At 51.7% G+C, this 16859-nt stretch overlaps 2 protein-coding genes across 3 annotated transcripts in view; one reads left to right on the top strand and one right to left on the bottom strand.

Moving 5' to 3' along the window:
• Positions 1 to 1851: 1851 nt before the first annotated feature.
• LOC139226869 (nucleoside diphosphate kinase) lies at positions 1852 to 7453 on the bottom strand. Of its 2 annotated transcripts, none has more exons than XM_070857967.1 (5): positions 7377 to 7453; positions 5105 to 5237; positions 4332 to 4433; positions 2635 to 2747; positions 1852 to 2119 (listed from the first exon to the last, which is right to left on the bottom strand). In XM_070857967.1, exons 2-5 carry the CDS (start codon positions 5231 to 5233, stop codon positions 2002 to 2004), a joined length of 462 nt encoding a protein of 153 aa, XP_070714068.1. In that variant the 5' UTR covers positions 5234 to 5237; positions 7377 to 7453; the 3' UTR covers positions 1852 to 2001. The 2 variants fall into 2 exon arrangements, with proteins under 2 accessions (XP_070714068.1, XP_070714069.1); XM_070857968.1 differs by having other exon boundaries at positions 7373 to 7433.
• A 262-nt stretch (positions 7454 to 7715) lies between these two features.
• Positions 7716 to 16859, top strand: part of utp18 (UTP18 small subunit processome component) — a 47870-nt gene continuing 38726 nt past the window's right edge. The window contains exons 1-2 of the mRNA XM_070858253.1: positions 7716 to 7914; positions 13776 to 13915. Of these exons, the coding sequence (XP_070714354.1) occupies positions 7771 to 7914; positions 13776 to 13915 (284 nt within the window). The 5' untranslated portion in view covers positions 7716 to 7770. The remainder of the gene's footprint in view (positions 7915 to 13775; positions 13916 to 16859) is intronic.

Genomic DNA, 16859 nt, shown 5'->3' with positions numbered 1-16859 from the left:
ATGCACTTTCTCCACCTAGGGCGGTCTTCGGCCAGGGCCGCACTTCACCAGGGAGGCTTTGAGGGTGTCCTTGTAACGTTTCCGCTGCCCACCTTTGGCTCATTTGCCGTGAAGGAGCTCCCCATAGAGCAATTGCTTGGGGAGTCTCGTGTCTGGCATCTGAACTGTGGCCTGCCCAGCGAAGCTGGTCGAGTGTGGTCAGTGCTTCAATGCTGGGGATGTTGGCCTGAGTGAGGACACTGATGTTGATGCATCTGTCGTTTCTTCCCCCCCCCCTTCCCCCCCCCTCCCCCTCCACCATTGGTGGCTGTGCCTTGGGATGCCTGGGTTCCAGGCACTGGAATTCTTTCCTTTTAATCCCTCCATCCTCCTTTTAAAACCTACATGTTTGACCAAGCTTTTCTTCATTGTGGCTCAGTGTCAAATGTTTGGTTGATTTCGCTCCCGTGATGTTTTGCTACCATAAAGGTGCTATATAAATGCAAGTTGAGAAATTCTGCTGAGACTGGGCAGCAGAACCCATTAAAGTGGTCAAGCCAGAGTTGAATGTAAATAACCAGGCCGGTCTGATCTTGGCCGTCAGACAGACCACTCTGCACAGGGAGGTGATCTATCGCAGTAGACCTAGTGGTGGTAGAGGGCACACAAGACAATTCAGGGGTAGATTTTACCTTCAGGAGCAGAATAAGGTGGTGAGCAGAGGTAAGATGTGAACCGAGGAAGGTGGCAAGGGACTGGTTGAAGCAGCATAGTCAGCAATGAAGAGCAGCAAAGGGGCAAGGGCTTATGGGGTGAGGTTGATGGGGATCAGACAAACCAGAGGCTAGATGGTGAGATGAGAGCAGGCAGGAGATGCACACAGAAAATGTATAAATGTGGTGGTAGGGAGAGATGGGGGAAGCTCCAGTCTGAAGTGGTGACTAAAACATACACAAGCAACACTGCAGCCAGCTAGGGTGCAGAGGGCAGTTCAGCTCACGTTGCTTATTACATGTGCTTGCTTCAAGTCAGCAAATTTAAGTGTCAGGGATGGATTGTTGCTGAAACTGAGCAAGATCTCACTTTAGGGTTCTAGGCAATGTGGTCACAGCCCAGGAATCAATTGGGCTTTGGCAAAGGACAGGACTCAACCATTCTCAACTGAGAAAAGCAGCAGTTAGTAAACAGATGGTCTGCTGAGGGAGATCAAATAAAAAGACCTACTTTATTGATATCACCCCTACCTCAGCACATCTGCTGCAGAAACCCTCTTCTAGGCTTTTGTTACTTCCAGAATCAACTATTCCAACACTCCAGGCCAGCCTCCCATTTTCTACCCTCTGTAAACTTGTGCTCACCCAAAGCCCGGCAGCCCCTGTCCTGACTCGCCACATCCTGCTCCCCGTGCTCGCTGACTTAGATTGGCTCCCACTGCACCGCCTCAATTTTAAAATTCTAATCCTGCAGTTCCAATCCTTCTATAGCCTCCTCCAGCCCTACGACACTCATCTGTGCTCCTGTCAGTCTGCCCTCCTGCTGTGCATCATTCCACTTTTGTGAATTTCCTTCTCAAAACCTCTTCACCTTTAAGGTCCTCCTTAAAACCTCCCTCACCAAGCCTTTGGGCACCTGATGTTAACTATGTGGCTCGGTTTGCTCCTGGGGATGTTTTACTACATTAAAGGCACTATATAAATGCACGTTGTTGAAATACGGGATGAGGGAAAGCACCCATCATCGATCAAGGCACAGAATTCCTTGCTCCAAATACAGCCGCCCAAACCACCACACTATTAAGGCAGCAGCTTGGAGCAGTGAGATCACAGCTTCAAACCCCAGCAATGTTACACACACATGTCTACAGGAAACAGGTATTTTTCAGTTCATTTATTACACTGCTATTTGCCTCAACATTCAGGATTGGACACAGACATGATACATAAAACCAGTAAAATAAAAAACTTTTGGCAACCATTTGGAATGATTCAGACAAGCTGGAGTCCTGTGCAACCGTGGAATGTTTTATTCATAGATCCAGTCCTGGGCGCAGTTGTTGTATTCCACCACCTCCTCGGGTTTGAACCAAAGGGCTATCTCCTTCTGTGCACTGGATACAGAGTCACTGCCGTGGATGATGTTCCTGCAGAGAGCAGTTCAGTTATTACACACCTTTACACGAAAGGGAAGTTGTACTGGGTTATTATCTAATCCCAGACTGAGGGGGTTGGTGAACAGAATTTGGACTGTCTCAATCCAACTCATAGGCTCACAGCACCTGAATTTAGTAGTCTGAGGCTACAAGAAGGAGGTGAGTTTGGGACAGTGTGGAGGGAGTGTTACTGCACACCAATCACTGTTGGCGTGTAAAACACAGGGGGAAACTTTGTACCGCAAGATCTCAATTAGCAAATGAGATGAGGCACCAGTTAATTGGCTGTTGCTGAAGTCAGTCATGGAAGTACTCCCTGCTCATTGTGCTGGGGATCTTTAACACCCACCAGACCCACAGGAAGTCTCCCTTCTGGACTTGGCACACAGGGCACTGCCCAGGCCTCAAACATTGGAACAGGAGCAATATGGCAGCGGGGACCTGCTGTGTACTCCCAGTCACTGGCTCCCTGAATTTCCACACAGTGTAGCTCTCATTGGACTGACCTGCCAACCTGAATACAGAAATCACCACGAATAGTACCAGGCTTGGAGTCGGCTGGATTGGTCTCGCCCAGCATCACCCTGCCAGTCTTCACCACATTCAGACCCTCCCACACCTGCAATAGAGGGACAGGAAAGGTTACACAATGCAGATCACCCACAGCAGCCCCCCCCACCCCCGGCCACATTATACCGAGGGTCTGACAAGAGGCCATGGACCAGAGCACATCAAGACAGTGCAGCGTGGCATACACCTTCCTCCAGCTTACCAAAGAACAACTGACCACCCCAGAACCGTTATTGCTGAACTCTGCTGGGTGCCCAGGGCTGCCCCCTAATCCATGCCCTAAATGAGACTCCCGTACCCACTCTCCTGCCGAGGGAGTGGGTGCAACATGCACAGTCGAAATGGGATAGCCGAGAAGTTCTTCACTCCTGATCAAATAACCGTTGTCGGCCAGGCCCAGAGTCAGCCAGTGCAGCTGGACCATCGACCGGGCCACAGCAGGCTGGGGGTGGGGGGCACCAAGTGAGCCAGGGGGGTGGGGAGGAAACAGCACGCTGGGGGGGGGGGGGGGGGGGGGGTGTGTGCAGGACAGAGCAGGATGTGTGGGCGGGGGGGCGAGGGAGAGGAGACAGAACGGGCCAGGGGCCACAGAGCAGGCCCAGGACGGTCTGAAATGGAGACCACATTAATCTCCGTGGCCCAAACACCCCCCAGCTCAGGCACAGCAACTTCCTGCAACGTCCGAAAGTTTGATTCTCTCACCCCACCGGCCCCAGCAGGGTCTTTGCATCAGACTCTCCCGCAACACGGGACAGCAAACTAACTGTACGACCTGTCCCTCCCACCCTTCACTGACCCTCAGCCCTGCCACAGCCTCTTGTATTTTTCTCCACTGCTTGGAGAAGAAAACTAAACAGAATTAAAGAGTTCATGAGCATAAAAATATCCACAAACGCTGCAGAAATCACCGCCCACATCATGACAGAACCACTAATTCACCAGCATCGGTCCCACCCACAGGATCAATCACCCGTCATGGCTGTCCTGCCCCACCCAACACTAACCCCACCCCACTTTACTCAAATGTTCCACTGTATCCACCAGCCTTGCCCAGCCCCACAACCTCAACACACATGACTCATCTGGCCAGCCACATCACATCTGGCTCCTTCCCCTGTGGCCAACTCTCCCTTTATTCCAGACTCATCCCACAGGACAAACTCAAACTCCCCCAAGGCACCTCCCTCGACCAGAGTAGAGAAACTGACTGTTGGTTCAGCTCTCCCCAGCCCCACCCCCTCACCTCTCCCTAGTTGGCGATCTCCCGAGACACACAACCAGCTCCCTGACAGCTCCCCCCCCCACCCCCCTCCTAAGATCCGTGTCCACCAATCCTCAGCTGTGTAAGTGCCCAAACACAACCTCCTTCCCTCGGGCCTCGCACCAACATCCATCAAACTATTGAACCCAGTCATCAAGCGGCAGCATCATCTCAAACCTCCCATCAGCAGAACCCTCCTCAGCTCAGCAGCAAGAACAAAACTATCGGATTTAGTCATGCCCACAAACTAACTTGAGTTGTCGGTTCCACCTCCCTCCTCAGACAGTCCACAGACACTCAGTGCAGTATCCCTCCCAAGGAGCTTCAAACCTCAAATTGGTACCACAGCTTAAACCAGTTCTGTTCACTCACCATGGGAACAATAGGCCCCGAGCTCATGTACTTGATCAGTTTGGGGTAGAAAGGCTTGTCCGCAAGATCGGAGTAATGTTTCTCGAGCAGAGGTTTAGGAGCCTGTAGGGAGAGAAGTAACATTCCAGTCACATTTGTAAATTACTCTGTTCCACATCAAGACAGTGTAGAGGGAGCTTTACTCTGTATCTAACCCCCTGTACCTGCCCTGGGAGTGTTTGATGGGATAGTGTAGAGGGAGCTTCACTCTGTATCTAACCCTTGCTATACCTGCCCTGGGCAACAGCAAATTCAAACAGGATAGCCATAACTGATCCCTGATATCCCTCATTGAAGACCTGCAGTTAAAGTTTTTACCTGCTCCTACACAGGTGGTACTCTGATCTACTGCACTCAGCACTGCCGAGAATACTTACCAACAGTGCTACTTAACACGACACTGTTTCAGATGCAGGTTAAGTAGGTTTATTTGACTTGCCGAATCGACGGTCTAATTGTTACAAACACTCCCACTAACAGCCTACGAAGTAGCTCCCGTTACTCCCCAGCCCGTATCAGAATCTTCTGCAAACCTGTCCCGCAAGTACAGCAGCAGCTCAGAACGGATTGCGAGGAGGCAGGGTGACATTGAAGGTTTTACCCAATCACAACATCAAGCTCACAGCCAGCACTTGGTGTTCAGGACCCAAGCAGGTTAAACTAGAGGCACTTCAAGGCTTGCATTAACCGGTTGGGTTGTGGCACGACTCTTGTGTACTCACTCACTCACATACCTGAAGGAATTTCATGGCAACCAGTTTAAAGCCCTTCTGTTCAAAGCGTTTGATGATTTCCCCCACGATGCCTCTCTGGACACCATCCGGCTTCACAGCAATGAAGGTTCGTTCTTTGTTCCCAGACATGTTTCTAGAAGATTCCACAGACAGTACTGTATTAATGGGAGGAGCGGGGACTCTGGCCCTCCACCACAGCAGAGTGCTGGGGAGCGTTTTAACTGGGCTTATTATACATCAGTACCAACCCACACAGCAGGGACACAGCACGCACTTCCATCAGCTGGTTATTCCCAGTCTCACTGCTGCCCTGAAGGTTATCATCATTCAAAGGACAGGATTACAAATTCACAGCCAGCATGCTTCACAAACCCTTGGAGCATCAGGTTAGGGACAGTGAGTGCGTCACACCGGTTATTCGATGCGCTTCCTGCTGGCAAACACACCTGGAGCAGTGGGTTACCAGGGAGACAGGAGCCACTTGTCTGCACAGGGACTAGCAAACGGATCAGAGCAGCAATGTCACCAGAACACAAAGGCCCAGCACCCTCAAACAGCACATGGGAACCCAGTCATCCCAAATCACACTGCATTAACAGATTAACTCGATCATGTTTTCCTGCAATTACAGAAGGTTAAGCGATGATTTTGAAAGGAATTAATAGGGTAGATGGAGTTGGCAGGGCAATGTTCCCTTTTGGTTTTTGGGTGCATGACCCAGTTTCATGTATGCAGGAAACTGGCACTGAAAGCGGCGGACTTGGGCTGCGTGGGCCCAGTGGACACGCACCTTGCAGGGAACATTGTGGTGGGGGTTGTCTAAGCCAAGGGAATATAACCTTAAAATCAGTCAGGCCATTCAGGAGAAGTTAGGAAACACTCCCACAAAAAGCAGTTGATGCTAGCTCACTTAATTTTAAATGGGAGATGGATAAAGTTCAGGTACAGAACAGCCATGATCTCACTGAATGGCAGAACAGGCTCAAGGGGCTCAACAGTGTCCTGTTCCTACAAAAGGGCCGCTCACATTTGCACCTTAAACATTACAGGATTCCCACAGGGAACCTGTCACCCCACAATCTATTGTCTGTTATCTTTCCTAAACCATCGTGTTACCGGACGACTCAGGGCTCACTGGGAAAATAGCAATAGGAGAACCCCTCCCCCAAGCCATCTCGGGGACATCACTTGGAAACCAGGCACCATCCCGATGGACATAAACCAGATTTACAGGGGGAGTGGGTAGGTCTTTCAAAGAGCCAGCAGAGGCACGATGGCCTCCTCCTGCTGTATCATTCTATATCCTCGCTGGGTCAGTATCCTGGAAGGACAAACAGAATGACTGAGTGGATTTTATGGAGTGATTATGTAAATTGGGCATGTTCACACTGGGGAAGCGAAGGTTGGGAGGTGATCTGATTGCTGTTTTTGTGATTCTAAAAAGGGACTGGATAATGTCGCCCGTGACCAGCTGTGCCACCATGTCCAGGACAGTAGACCCAGAGGACACAGCCGGTGCTTGAAGGGGGTAAATGCAAAACTAATCTGCGGAAACAGTATTGCAGTGAGCGAGTGGCCAATGTCTGGAACCGGCTCCCGAGAGAGGCGCGGTGGGAGCAGTTAGTGCTGATTCCGGCAAGTGCAAATTCTTTCAGCCATCATTTTGTGCTGCGAGCCATGCCGTGCAGCGAGCTCGGGAGGAAGCGGTGACCTCGGACCTCGGGTTCCCAAAGCTCTCCCCCACCGTGTCCGGGTCAGTGTAGACTCAGAGACTGGTTGCGCTGATTCTGCACCGACTCCATTGTTGTTGGATCATGGGACTGCTGGGATGGGGGGCCTGGGACTTGGTTTATCTGCCCAGGAGCTGCAGTGGTTCAAGGCGGCGGCTCAGCACCATATTCTCAGGGGGCAACCAGGGGATGGGCAACAAATGCCGGCCTGGTCAGCGACCCCCCGGCCAAGATCCAGCGGCCCCGCACCTGGTGCGATGTGTAAAGGCGGTGGGGCAGGAGATACCAACACTGGGGTCCCGACCCCTCCCTCACAGCCTGTCACTGCCGGATCCTGGGGGGTGGGTCAGCGACCCCAGCCCAGCCCAGGACCCCCTCCCCCGGGCCACCTCACACAACCACAGGCCCAGGGCCTTCCTCCCAACCACCACCACACGGGCCCCGGGAACAGGCTGGTCACCGCCGGCCGCACGGGGCCCTGGAGCCTGCCTCTGTCCGCTGCCAGTACGGGCCCCGGGCCGTGGGCTCGCTCACTCACCCACCTCCTCCTGCTCTGGGGTCCGCCGGCTGAGAGCGGTGGGTCCCGGCACTCCGCCTTTTATAGCGGCCCAGCGGAAACCGGCCGCGGCCACTCCCGGGAGTGGGGGGGGGGGGAGGCGGAAAATCCCACCCGCCAGAAACACCCGGCAAAGACGGCCGGGAGAACTCGCGTCTCCCGCTCAGTAACAGCAGCCGCGGCACATCGCTCAGTGAGCAGCTCAACCTGCCGCCCGGCCTCGGTCACTCGGATTATTGTTGTAGAGTTGGATCCCCCCCCCCCGCCACCAATGGTTGCCCCCGCCTGCCCCGTGCCCTCTGCCCCGGAAGCGGACGGCCCGAGGCCCAGCTCGAGCCCGAGGTGCGGGTTTGCGGAGGCGGCGGGACAGCGAGCGCGGGATGGCGGCCAGGCCCAGGCCCGGGCCCGGGAAGCGGCGGCGGCCGGTGCAGCAGCAGCAGGAGGCGGCGGCGGCGGAGGAAGCGGAGCGGCGGCTGGAGGAGCTGGTGTTCGGCGGCCAGGCGGCGCTGCTGGAGGAGCTGAAGGTACCGGCAGCTTCTCCCCACAGGAAAGACCGGGGCCTGGCCAGGCGGCGGGGAGACTGGGCCCGAGCCCCCCCCCCCACACTCCCGGAGCCATTTACAGCACAGGAGGAGGACAATCGGCCCATGGTGCCCGCCCCGGCCAAGGCCCTCCCGCCCCGGCCAAGGCCCTCCCGCTCTCCCGCTCTCGGCCCGCGGCCCTGCGGGTTTAAATGTGGCGGGCGGGCGGGGGTCCGCCCTCAGGCACTGAGTTCCACCTCCCCCGGAGTGAACAAACCTCCGTCCCACATGTCCCACCCCAGGTTCTAGTCTCCCCAGCCCGGGTGGAACATTCTTCCCGCATCTAACCTGTCCCGTCCCGTCACAATTTTATATGTTTCTACGAGATCCCCTCTCACCCTTCTAAACTCCAGTGAATACAAGCTCAGTTGATCCAGTCTCTCCTCATATGTCAGTCCAGCCATCCCGGGAATCAGTCTGGTGAACCTTCGCTGCACTCCCTCAATAGCAAGAATGTCCTTCCTCAGATTAGGAGACCAAAACTGAGCACAATATTCCAGGTGAGGCCTCACCAAGGCCCTGTACAACTGCAGTAAGACCTCCCTGCTCCTATACTCAAATCCTCTAGCTATGAAGGCCAACATACCATTTGCCTTCTTCACCGCCTGCTGTACCTGCATGCCCACTTTCAGTGACTGATGAACCATGACACCCAGGTCTCGTTGCACCTCCCCTTTTCCTAATCTGTCACCATTCAGTTAATATTCTGCCTTTGTGTTTTTGCCCCCAAAGTGGATAACCTCACATTTATCCACATTATACTGCATCTGCCATGCATTTGCCCACTCACCTAACCAGTCCAAGTCATCCTGCAGCCTCTTAGCATCCTCCTCACAGCTCACACCGCCACCCAGCTTAGTGTCATCTGCAAACTTGGAGATATTACACTCAATTCCTTCATCTAAATCGTTAATGTATATTGTAAAGAGCTGGGATCCCAGCACTGAGCCCTGCGGCACCCCACTAGTCACTGCCTGCCATTCTGAAAAGGACCCGTTTATCCCGACTCTCTGCTTCCTATCTGCCAACCAGTTCTCTATCCACATCAGTACATTACCCCCCAATACCATGTGCTTTAATTTTGCACACCAATCTCTTGTGTGGCACCTTGTCAAAAGCCTTTTGAAAGTCCAAATACACCACATCCACAGGTTCACCCTTGTCCACTCTGCTAGTTACATCCTCAAAAACTTCCAGAAGATTTGTCAAGCAAGATTTCCCTTTCATAAATCCATGCTGACTTGGACCGATCCTGTCACTGCTTTCCAAATGTGCTGCTATTTCATCCTTAATAATTGAATCCAACATTTTCCCCACTACTGATGTCAGGCTAACCGGTCTATAATTACCCGCTTTCTCTCTCCCTCCCTTTTTAAAAAGTGGTGTTACATTAGCTACCCTCCAGTCCATAGGAACTGATCCCGAGTCGATAGACGGTTGGAAAATGATCACCAATGCATCCACTATTTCTAGGGCCACTTCCTTAAGTACTCTGGGATGCAGACTATCAGGCCCCGGGGATTTATCGGCCTTCAATCCCATCAATTTCCCTAACACAATTTCCCACCTGATAAGGATTTCCTTCTCACTAGACCCTCGGTCCCCTAGTATTTCCGGAAGGTTATTTGTGTCTTCCTTTGTGAAAACAGAACCAAAGTATTTGTTCAACTAGTCTGCCATTTCTTTGTTTCCCATTATAAATTCATCTGAATCTGACTGCAAGGGGACCTACATTTGTCTTCACTAACCTTTTTCTCTTCACATATCTATAGAAGCTATTGCAGTCAGTTTTTATGTTCCCGGCAAGCTTCCTCTCATACTCTATTCCCCCCCCCCCAATCAAACCCTTAGTCCTCCTCTGCTGAATTCTAAATTTCTGCCAGTTCTCGGGTTTGCTGCTTTTCAGGCCAATTTATATGCCTCATCCTTGGATTTAACACTATCCTTAATTTCCCTTGTTAGCCACGGTTGAGCCACCTTCCCCGTTTTATTTTTACTTGAGACAGGGATGTACAATTATTGAAGTTCATCCATGTGATCTTTAAATGCTTGCCATTGCTATTCACCGTCAACCCTTTAAGTACCACTCGCCAGTCTATTCTAGCCAATTCACATCTCATACCATCGAAGTTATCTTTCCTTAAGTTCAGGACCCTCGTCTCTGAATTAACTGTGTCACTCTCCATCTTAATAAAAAATTCTACCATATTATAGTCACTCTTCCCCAAGTGGCCTCGCACAACAAGATTGCTAATTAGCCCTTTGTCATTACAAATCATCCAGTCGAGGAACGCCAGCCCTCTCTGGTTGGTTCCTCGACATATTGATCTAGAAAACCATCTCTTAATACACTTCAGGAAATCCTCCTCCACCGTATTGCTGCCAGTTTGGTTAGCCAAATCTATATGTAGATTAAAGTCGCCCATGATAACTGCTGTACCTTTATGGCATGCATCCCTAATTTCTTGTTTGATGCTGTCCCCAACCTCACTACTACTGTTTGGTGGTCTGTACACAACTGCCACTAGCGTTTTCTGCCCTTTGGTATTCCGCAGCTCCACCCATACAGATTCCACATCATCCAAGCTAATGTCCTTCCTTACTATTGCGTTAATTTCCTCTTTAACCAGCAATGCTACCCCACCTCCTTTTCCTTTCTGTCAACCTTCCTGAATGTTGAATACCCCTGGATGTTGAGTTCCCAGCCTTGGTCACCCTGGAGCCATGTCTCCGTGTTGCCAATTATATCATATTCATTAATAGCTGCCTGTGCAGTTACTTCGTCCACCTTATTACGAATACTCCTCGCATTGAGGCACAAAGCCCTCAGGTTTGTCTTTTTAACACACTTTGCCCCTTTAGAATTTTGCTGTAATGTGGCCCTTTTTGATTTTTGCCTTGGGTTTCTCTGCCCTCCACTTTTACTTTTCTTCTTTCTATCTTTTGCTTCTGCCCCTATTCTACTTCCCTCTGCCTCCCTGTATAGGTTCCCTGCCATATTAGTTTAACTCCTCCCCAACAGCACTAGCAAACACTCTCCCCCGGACATTGGTTCCGGTCCTGCCCAGGTGCAGACCGTCCGGTTTGTACTGGTCCCACCTCCCCCAGAACCGGTTCCAATGTCCCAGGAATTAGAATGCCTCCCTTCTGCACCACTTCTCAAGCCATGTACTTATCTGAGCTATCCTGCGATTCCTACTCTGACTAGCATGTGGCACTGGTAGCAATCCTGAGATTACTACCTTTGAGGTCCTACTTTTTAATTTAACTCCTAGCTCCCTAAATTCAGCTTGTAGGACCTCATCCCGTTTTTTTATCTAGATCGTTGGTACCTATATGCACCACGACAACTGGCTGTTCACCCTCCCCCTCCAAAATGTCCTGCAACCGCTCCGAGACATCCTTGACCCTTGCACCAGGGAGGCAACATACCATCCTGGAGTCTCGATTGTAGCCGCAGAAACGTCTATCTATTCCCCTTACAATAGAATCCCCTACCACTATAGCTCTCCCACTCTTTTTCCTGCCCTCCTTTGCAGCAGAGCCACCCACGGTGCCATGGACTTGGCTGCTGCTGCCCTCCCCTGAGGAGTCATCCCCATCCCCCAGCAGTACCCAAAACAATATATCTATTTTGGAGGGGGATGACCGCAAGGGACCCCTACACTACATTCCTTCCACTGCTTTTCCTGTTAGTCACCCATTCCCTATCTGTCTGTGTAATCTTTACCTGCAGTATGACCAACTCACTAAACGTGCTATTCACGGCATCCTCAGCATCGCGGATGCTCCAGAGTGAATCCACCCTCAGCTCCAGTGCCGCAATGCGGTCTGTCAAGAGCTGCAGCAGGATACACTTCCCGCACATGTAGTCGTCGGGGACACTGGAAGCGTCCCTGGTTCCACTGGTTCGGACTCAATTGGAGTATTGGGCCCAATTCTGGACACCGCACTTTAGGACGGTTGTCAAGGCCTTAGAGAGGGTGCAGAAAAGATTTACAAGAATGGTTCCAGGAATGAGGGACTTCAGTTATGTGGATAGACTGGAGAAGCTGGGGTTGTTCTCAATGGAGCAGAGAAGATTTGATAGAGGTGTTCAAAATCATGAGGGGTCTCGACAGAGTAGACAGAGAAACTGTTCCCATTGGCGGAAGGGTGGAGAACCAGAGGACACAGATTTAAGGTGATTGGCAAAAGAACCAAAGGCGCCACAAGGAAAAAAAAATGTACGCAGCGAGTGGTTAGGATTTGGGATGTGCCAAAGTGTTTTACAGCCAATGAATTACTTTTGAAGTGTAGTCACTGTTGTAATGTAGGAAAAGTAGCAGCAAATTTGCACGTAGCAATAAATAACGAGATAATCTGTGTTTGTGATGCTGGTTGAGGGATAAATGCTGGCCAGACACCAGGGATAACTTCCCTGCTCTTCTCCCTCAGTACTGTCCCTCCAACAGTGCGGCACTCCCTCAGTACTGCCCCTCCGACAGTACAGCACTCCCTCAGTACTGCCCCTCCAATAGCGCGGCGCTCCCTCAGTACTGCCCCTCCAACAGTGCAGCATTCCCTCAATCATCCTAATAGGCAGTCTCTCGGAATCGAGGAAGACTTGCTTCCACTCTTGGCATGAGTTCTTCGGTGGCTGAACAGTCCAATACGAGAACCACAGTCCCTGTCGCAGGTGGGACAGATAGTCGTTGAAGGAAAGGGTGGGTGGGACTGATTTGCCACATGCTCCTTCCGCTGCCTGCGCTGTCGACGACGAGACTCGAGGTGCTCAGCGCCCTCCCGGATGCTCTACCTCCACTTGGGGAGATCTTTGGCCAGGGACTCCCAGGTGTCAGTGGGGATGTTGCACTTTATCAGGGAGGCTTTGAGTGTATCCTTGTAACGTTTCCTCTGCCCACCTTTGGCTGGTTTGTCCTGAAGGAGTTCCAAGTAGAGCGTTTGCTTTGGGAGTCTCGTGTCTGGCATGCGAACCAAATGGCCTGCCCAGCGGAGCTGATCAAGTGTGGTCAGTGATTCAATGCTGGGTATGTTGGCCTGGTCGAGGACGCTAACGTTGGTGCGTCTGTCCTCCCAGGGGATTTGTAGCATCTTGTGGAGACATCGTTGGTGGTATTCTGTGCTTCCGATAGTACAGTGCTCCCTCAGTACTACCCCTCCGACAGTGCGGCGCTCCCTCTGTACTGCCCCTCCGACAATGCGGCGCTCCCTCTGTACTATCCCTCCAACAGTACAGCGCTCCCTCAGTACTGCCCCTCCGACAGTGCGGCACTCCCTCAGTACTGCCCCTCTGACAGTGCAGCACTCCCTCAGTACTGCCCCTCCGACAGTGCGGCGCTCCCTCAGTACTGCCCCTCCGACAGTGCGGCGCTCCCTCAGTACTGTCCCTCCGACATTGCGGCACTCCCTCAGTACTATCCCTCCAACAGTGCAGCGCTCCCTGAGTACTGCCCCTCCGACAGTGCGGCACTCCCTCAGTGCTGCCCCTCCGACAGTGCGGCACTCCCTCAGTGCTGCCCCTCCGACAGTGCGGCACTCCCTCAGTACTGCCCCTCCGACAGTGCGGCGCTCCCTCAGTACTGCCCCTCCGACAGTTCAGTGCTCCCTCAGTGCTGCCCCCCCCGACAGTTCAGTGCTCCCTCAGTACTGCACTGGGAGTGTTGGCTTGGACTGGGACTTGAACTCATGACCTTTGACTCAGCGGGTGCTGCCCACCTAGCCGCGGCTTGCGCTATTGGCATTTGTTGACGTGATGAGTTTTTGAAACGTTTTCTACTCTCTCTCTCTCTCTCTCTCTGCAGCCGGCACAAGCGCGGCATTTGGGCGGGACCTTGCTGGATGATGACTCCAGTGATTCTGAAGTGGAAAATGAAGCCAGGTCCAGTTTCCCTGCTGCCAAGAAAGCAGCATGGGTGGATGAAGAGGATGAAGTAGAGGAGCTGTAAGTGGGATCGCTTTGTGGCTGTGCATGTTTGGTGTAAGCGGACCATCGAGCAGCCTGACTACACCCGGGTATCTGTGTGTTTGGGTCACGACCAGCTTCTCTTTAGCCCCCACAACCTGCCAAAGAAATATTTAAGGAGAGTTTTTTCTTGATGATCTAGTGAATGGTTACGTGCTATTACATAGGAACGGGAGGCGGCGAATATGCCCCTCGAACCTGTTCCTCCATTCATTCAGATCACGGCTGATATGTGCGTCAACTCCATTTACCCACCTTGGTTCCGTTACCCAACAAAAATCGATCAATCTCAGTCTTGAAATTTTCAATTGACCCCCAGCATCGATAGCTTTTTGGGAGAGAGTTCCAGAATTCCACTACCCTGAATGGCCTGGCTCTAATTTTACGATTATGTCTCCTTGTCCTGCACTCGCCCCACCGGAGGAAATAGTTTCCCGCTCTCTAACCTTTAATTATCTTAAAACACCACAATTAGATCACCCCTTAACTACAGAGCTGGACTCGGCATTGAGGGAGTGCAGCGAAGGTTCACCAGACTGATTCCCGGGATGGCGGGACTGACCTATCAAGAAAGACTGGATCAACTGGGCTTGTATTCACTGGAGTTCAGAAGAATGAGAGGGGACCTCATAGAAACGTTTAAAATTCTGACGGGTTTAGACAGGTTAGATGCAGGAAGAATGTTTCCAATGTTGGGGAAGTCCAGAACCAGGGGTCACAGTCTAAGGATAAGGGGATAGCCATTTAGGACCGAGATGAGGAGAAACTTCTTCAACCAGAGAGTGGTGAACCTGTGGAATTCTCTACCACAGAAAGTTGTTGAGGCCAATTCACTAAATATATTCAAAAAGGAGTTAGATGTAGTCCTTACTACTAGGAGAATCAAGGGGTATGGTGAGAAAGCAGGAATGGGGTACTGAAGTTGAATGTTCAGCCATGAACTCATTGAATGGTGGTGCAGGCTCGAAGGGCCGAATGGCCTACTCCTACTCCTGCCTACTCCTGCACCTATTTTCTATGTTTCTGCTGCCTTTCCTGCTGTTTTACTCCTGCGAATTCTGCCATTCTCTTTCCAGTTTTCTGTATGGGAAGTGAGCGGGAGAGTCGGGTTAAACTGCGAACATACGTGAAGTCAGAGAGCAAAAGATGAGCTGGTCCATCGAGCCAGTCCCAAACAGTTGTGTGTGGGCTGGAATTGAACCTGAGTCCCAGAGGTCACTGGGCCAGTCTCTAGTCCACGTTCTGAGTGCGGTGAAGTGGTTAGCTAACCCACCCAGCAGCAGACAGGACTAACGGCTGTGGGGTGTGAACGCCTGTAGCCGGGGACGGAGGAGGACTCCCGATGGAGGAAACTCCATCAGAAGGCAGATGAGCTAATCCTTGAATTAGCAGCAGCGTCCACATCCTGCAAGGGATGACCCAGTCACAGTACGCAACAGGTCAATGGGTGAGTGACTGTGGATGGTCCCAATCACAACACGACATAAGAATTAGGAGCAGGAGGAGGCCCTTCGGCCCCTCGAGCTTGCCGCGCCATTCAATTAGATCTTGGCAGAACTTCAACCTCAACTCCACCTTCCTGCACTCTCTCGGGTCACAACCCCAGGGTTCAGGTCCCTGCCCTAGAGGTGTGAAGAAGATACCCAGGTGTTGAGTGATGGCTGACCACCGATGGTGAAGAAGATGTCTAATCCATTGCAACACCCAGTTCCACTTTGTCACCCGTTGTGAGAATGGGCTCCCTCCTCGCACTCCCTCCTGTGTTCGTCCCTCTTATCGTGATCATTAATGACTCTTAAATCTCTTCAATCTCCATTAGCACTTTGCATTAAATACCGTCTATCCCTGGTGATTATCTGTTTGATCCCTTCATGACTGTCTGGGACTTGCTTCCCATTTGTATCATTGCTTGTGGATGTCACGCTCTGGGGAGGGACTGTTGCTCATGTCTCCCTTTGTGACTATTTTGTTGGGATGACCCTCAAAGCCTCCCTGATAAAGTGCAACATCCCCACTGACACCTGGAATCCCTGGCCAAAGACCGCCCTAAGTGGAGGAAGTGCATCCGGGAGGGCGTTGAGCACCTCGAGTCTCATCGCCGAGAGCATGCAGAAAACAAGCGCAGGCAGCGGAAGGAGCGTGCGGCAAACCTGTCCCACCCTCCCCTTCCCTCAATGACTATCTGTCCCACCTGTGACGGGGACTGTGGTTCTCGTATTGGACTGTCCAGCCACCTAAGAACTCATTTTTAGAGTGGAAACAAGTCTTCCTCGATTCCGAAGGACTGCCTATGATGATAATGTGAATACTTGGAGTAAGGACATAAGAAATAGGAACAGGAGTCGGCCATACGGCCCCTCGAGCCTGCTCCACCATTTAATAAGGTCATTGCTGATCTTATCTTGACCATGCATAATCATTCAGAATATTAACCCCATTTCAGCCTGTTTGCTGCCATTCTGATGCTCACCTCTGCTCAGATGGCCTCCCATTTAGGACTGAGATGAGGAGAAACTTCTTCACTCAGAGAATTGTTAACCTGTGGAATTCCCTGCCGCAGAGAGTTGTTGATGCCAGTTCATTGGATATATTCAAGAGGGAGTTAGATATGGCCCTTACGGCTAAAGGGATCAAAGGGTATGGAGAGAAAGCGGGAAAGGGGTACTGAGGTGAATGATCAGCCATGAACTCATTGAATGGCGGTGCAGGCTCGAAGGGCTGAATGGCCTACTCCTACACCTATTTTCTATGTTTCACTATTGAAATACTGAGAGAATGAATTGCTGTTACTTTGAGAGTTTGCGCTGTGCTTTTTCCCAGCTCTCTGCCCCTTTGCTCATCCCTTACCAAGATTCGTAAAGGTCCTTTTCTGTCCTCGGCTTTTGATTCATTTCTTCGTTCATTTAGGGCCATGCTTATTTAG

Source organism: Pristiophorus japonicus, chromosome 16 (genome assembly GCF_044704955.1).
Source record: "Pristiophorus japonicus isolate sPriJap1 chromosome 16, sPriJap1.hap1, whole genome shotgun sequence".
Classification (NCBI taxonomy): domain Eukaryota; kingdom Metazoa; phylum Chordata; class Chondrichthyes; family Pristiophoridae; genus Pristiophorus; species Pristiophorus japonicus.
The sequence above is the reverse complement of the archived record's forward strand: the minus strand, read 5'-3'. Positions and strand labels throughout refer to the sequence as shown.

Coding starts and splice junctions, on each gene's coding strand:
- LOC139226869 (XM_070857967.1), bottom strand. CDS start 5,233: ATGTCTGGGAACAAAGAACGAACCTTCATTGCTGTGAAGCCGGATGGT. Junction 4,434..5,104: donor TTGCCATGAAATTCCTTCAG/GTATGTGAGTGA, acceptor CTCTCCCTACAG/GCTCCTAAACCTCTGCTCGA. Junction 2,120..2,634: donor TTCTGTATTCAGGTTGGCAG/GTCAGTCCAATG, acceptor TGCTCTCTGCAG/GAACATCATCCACGGCAGTG.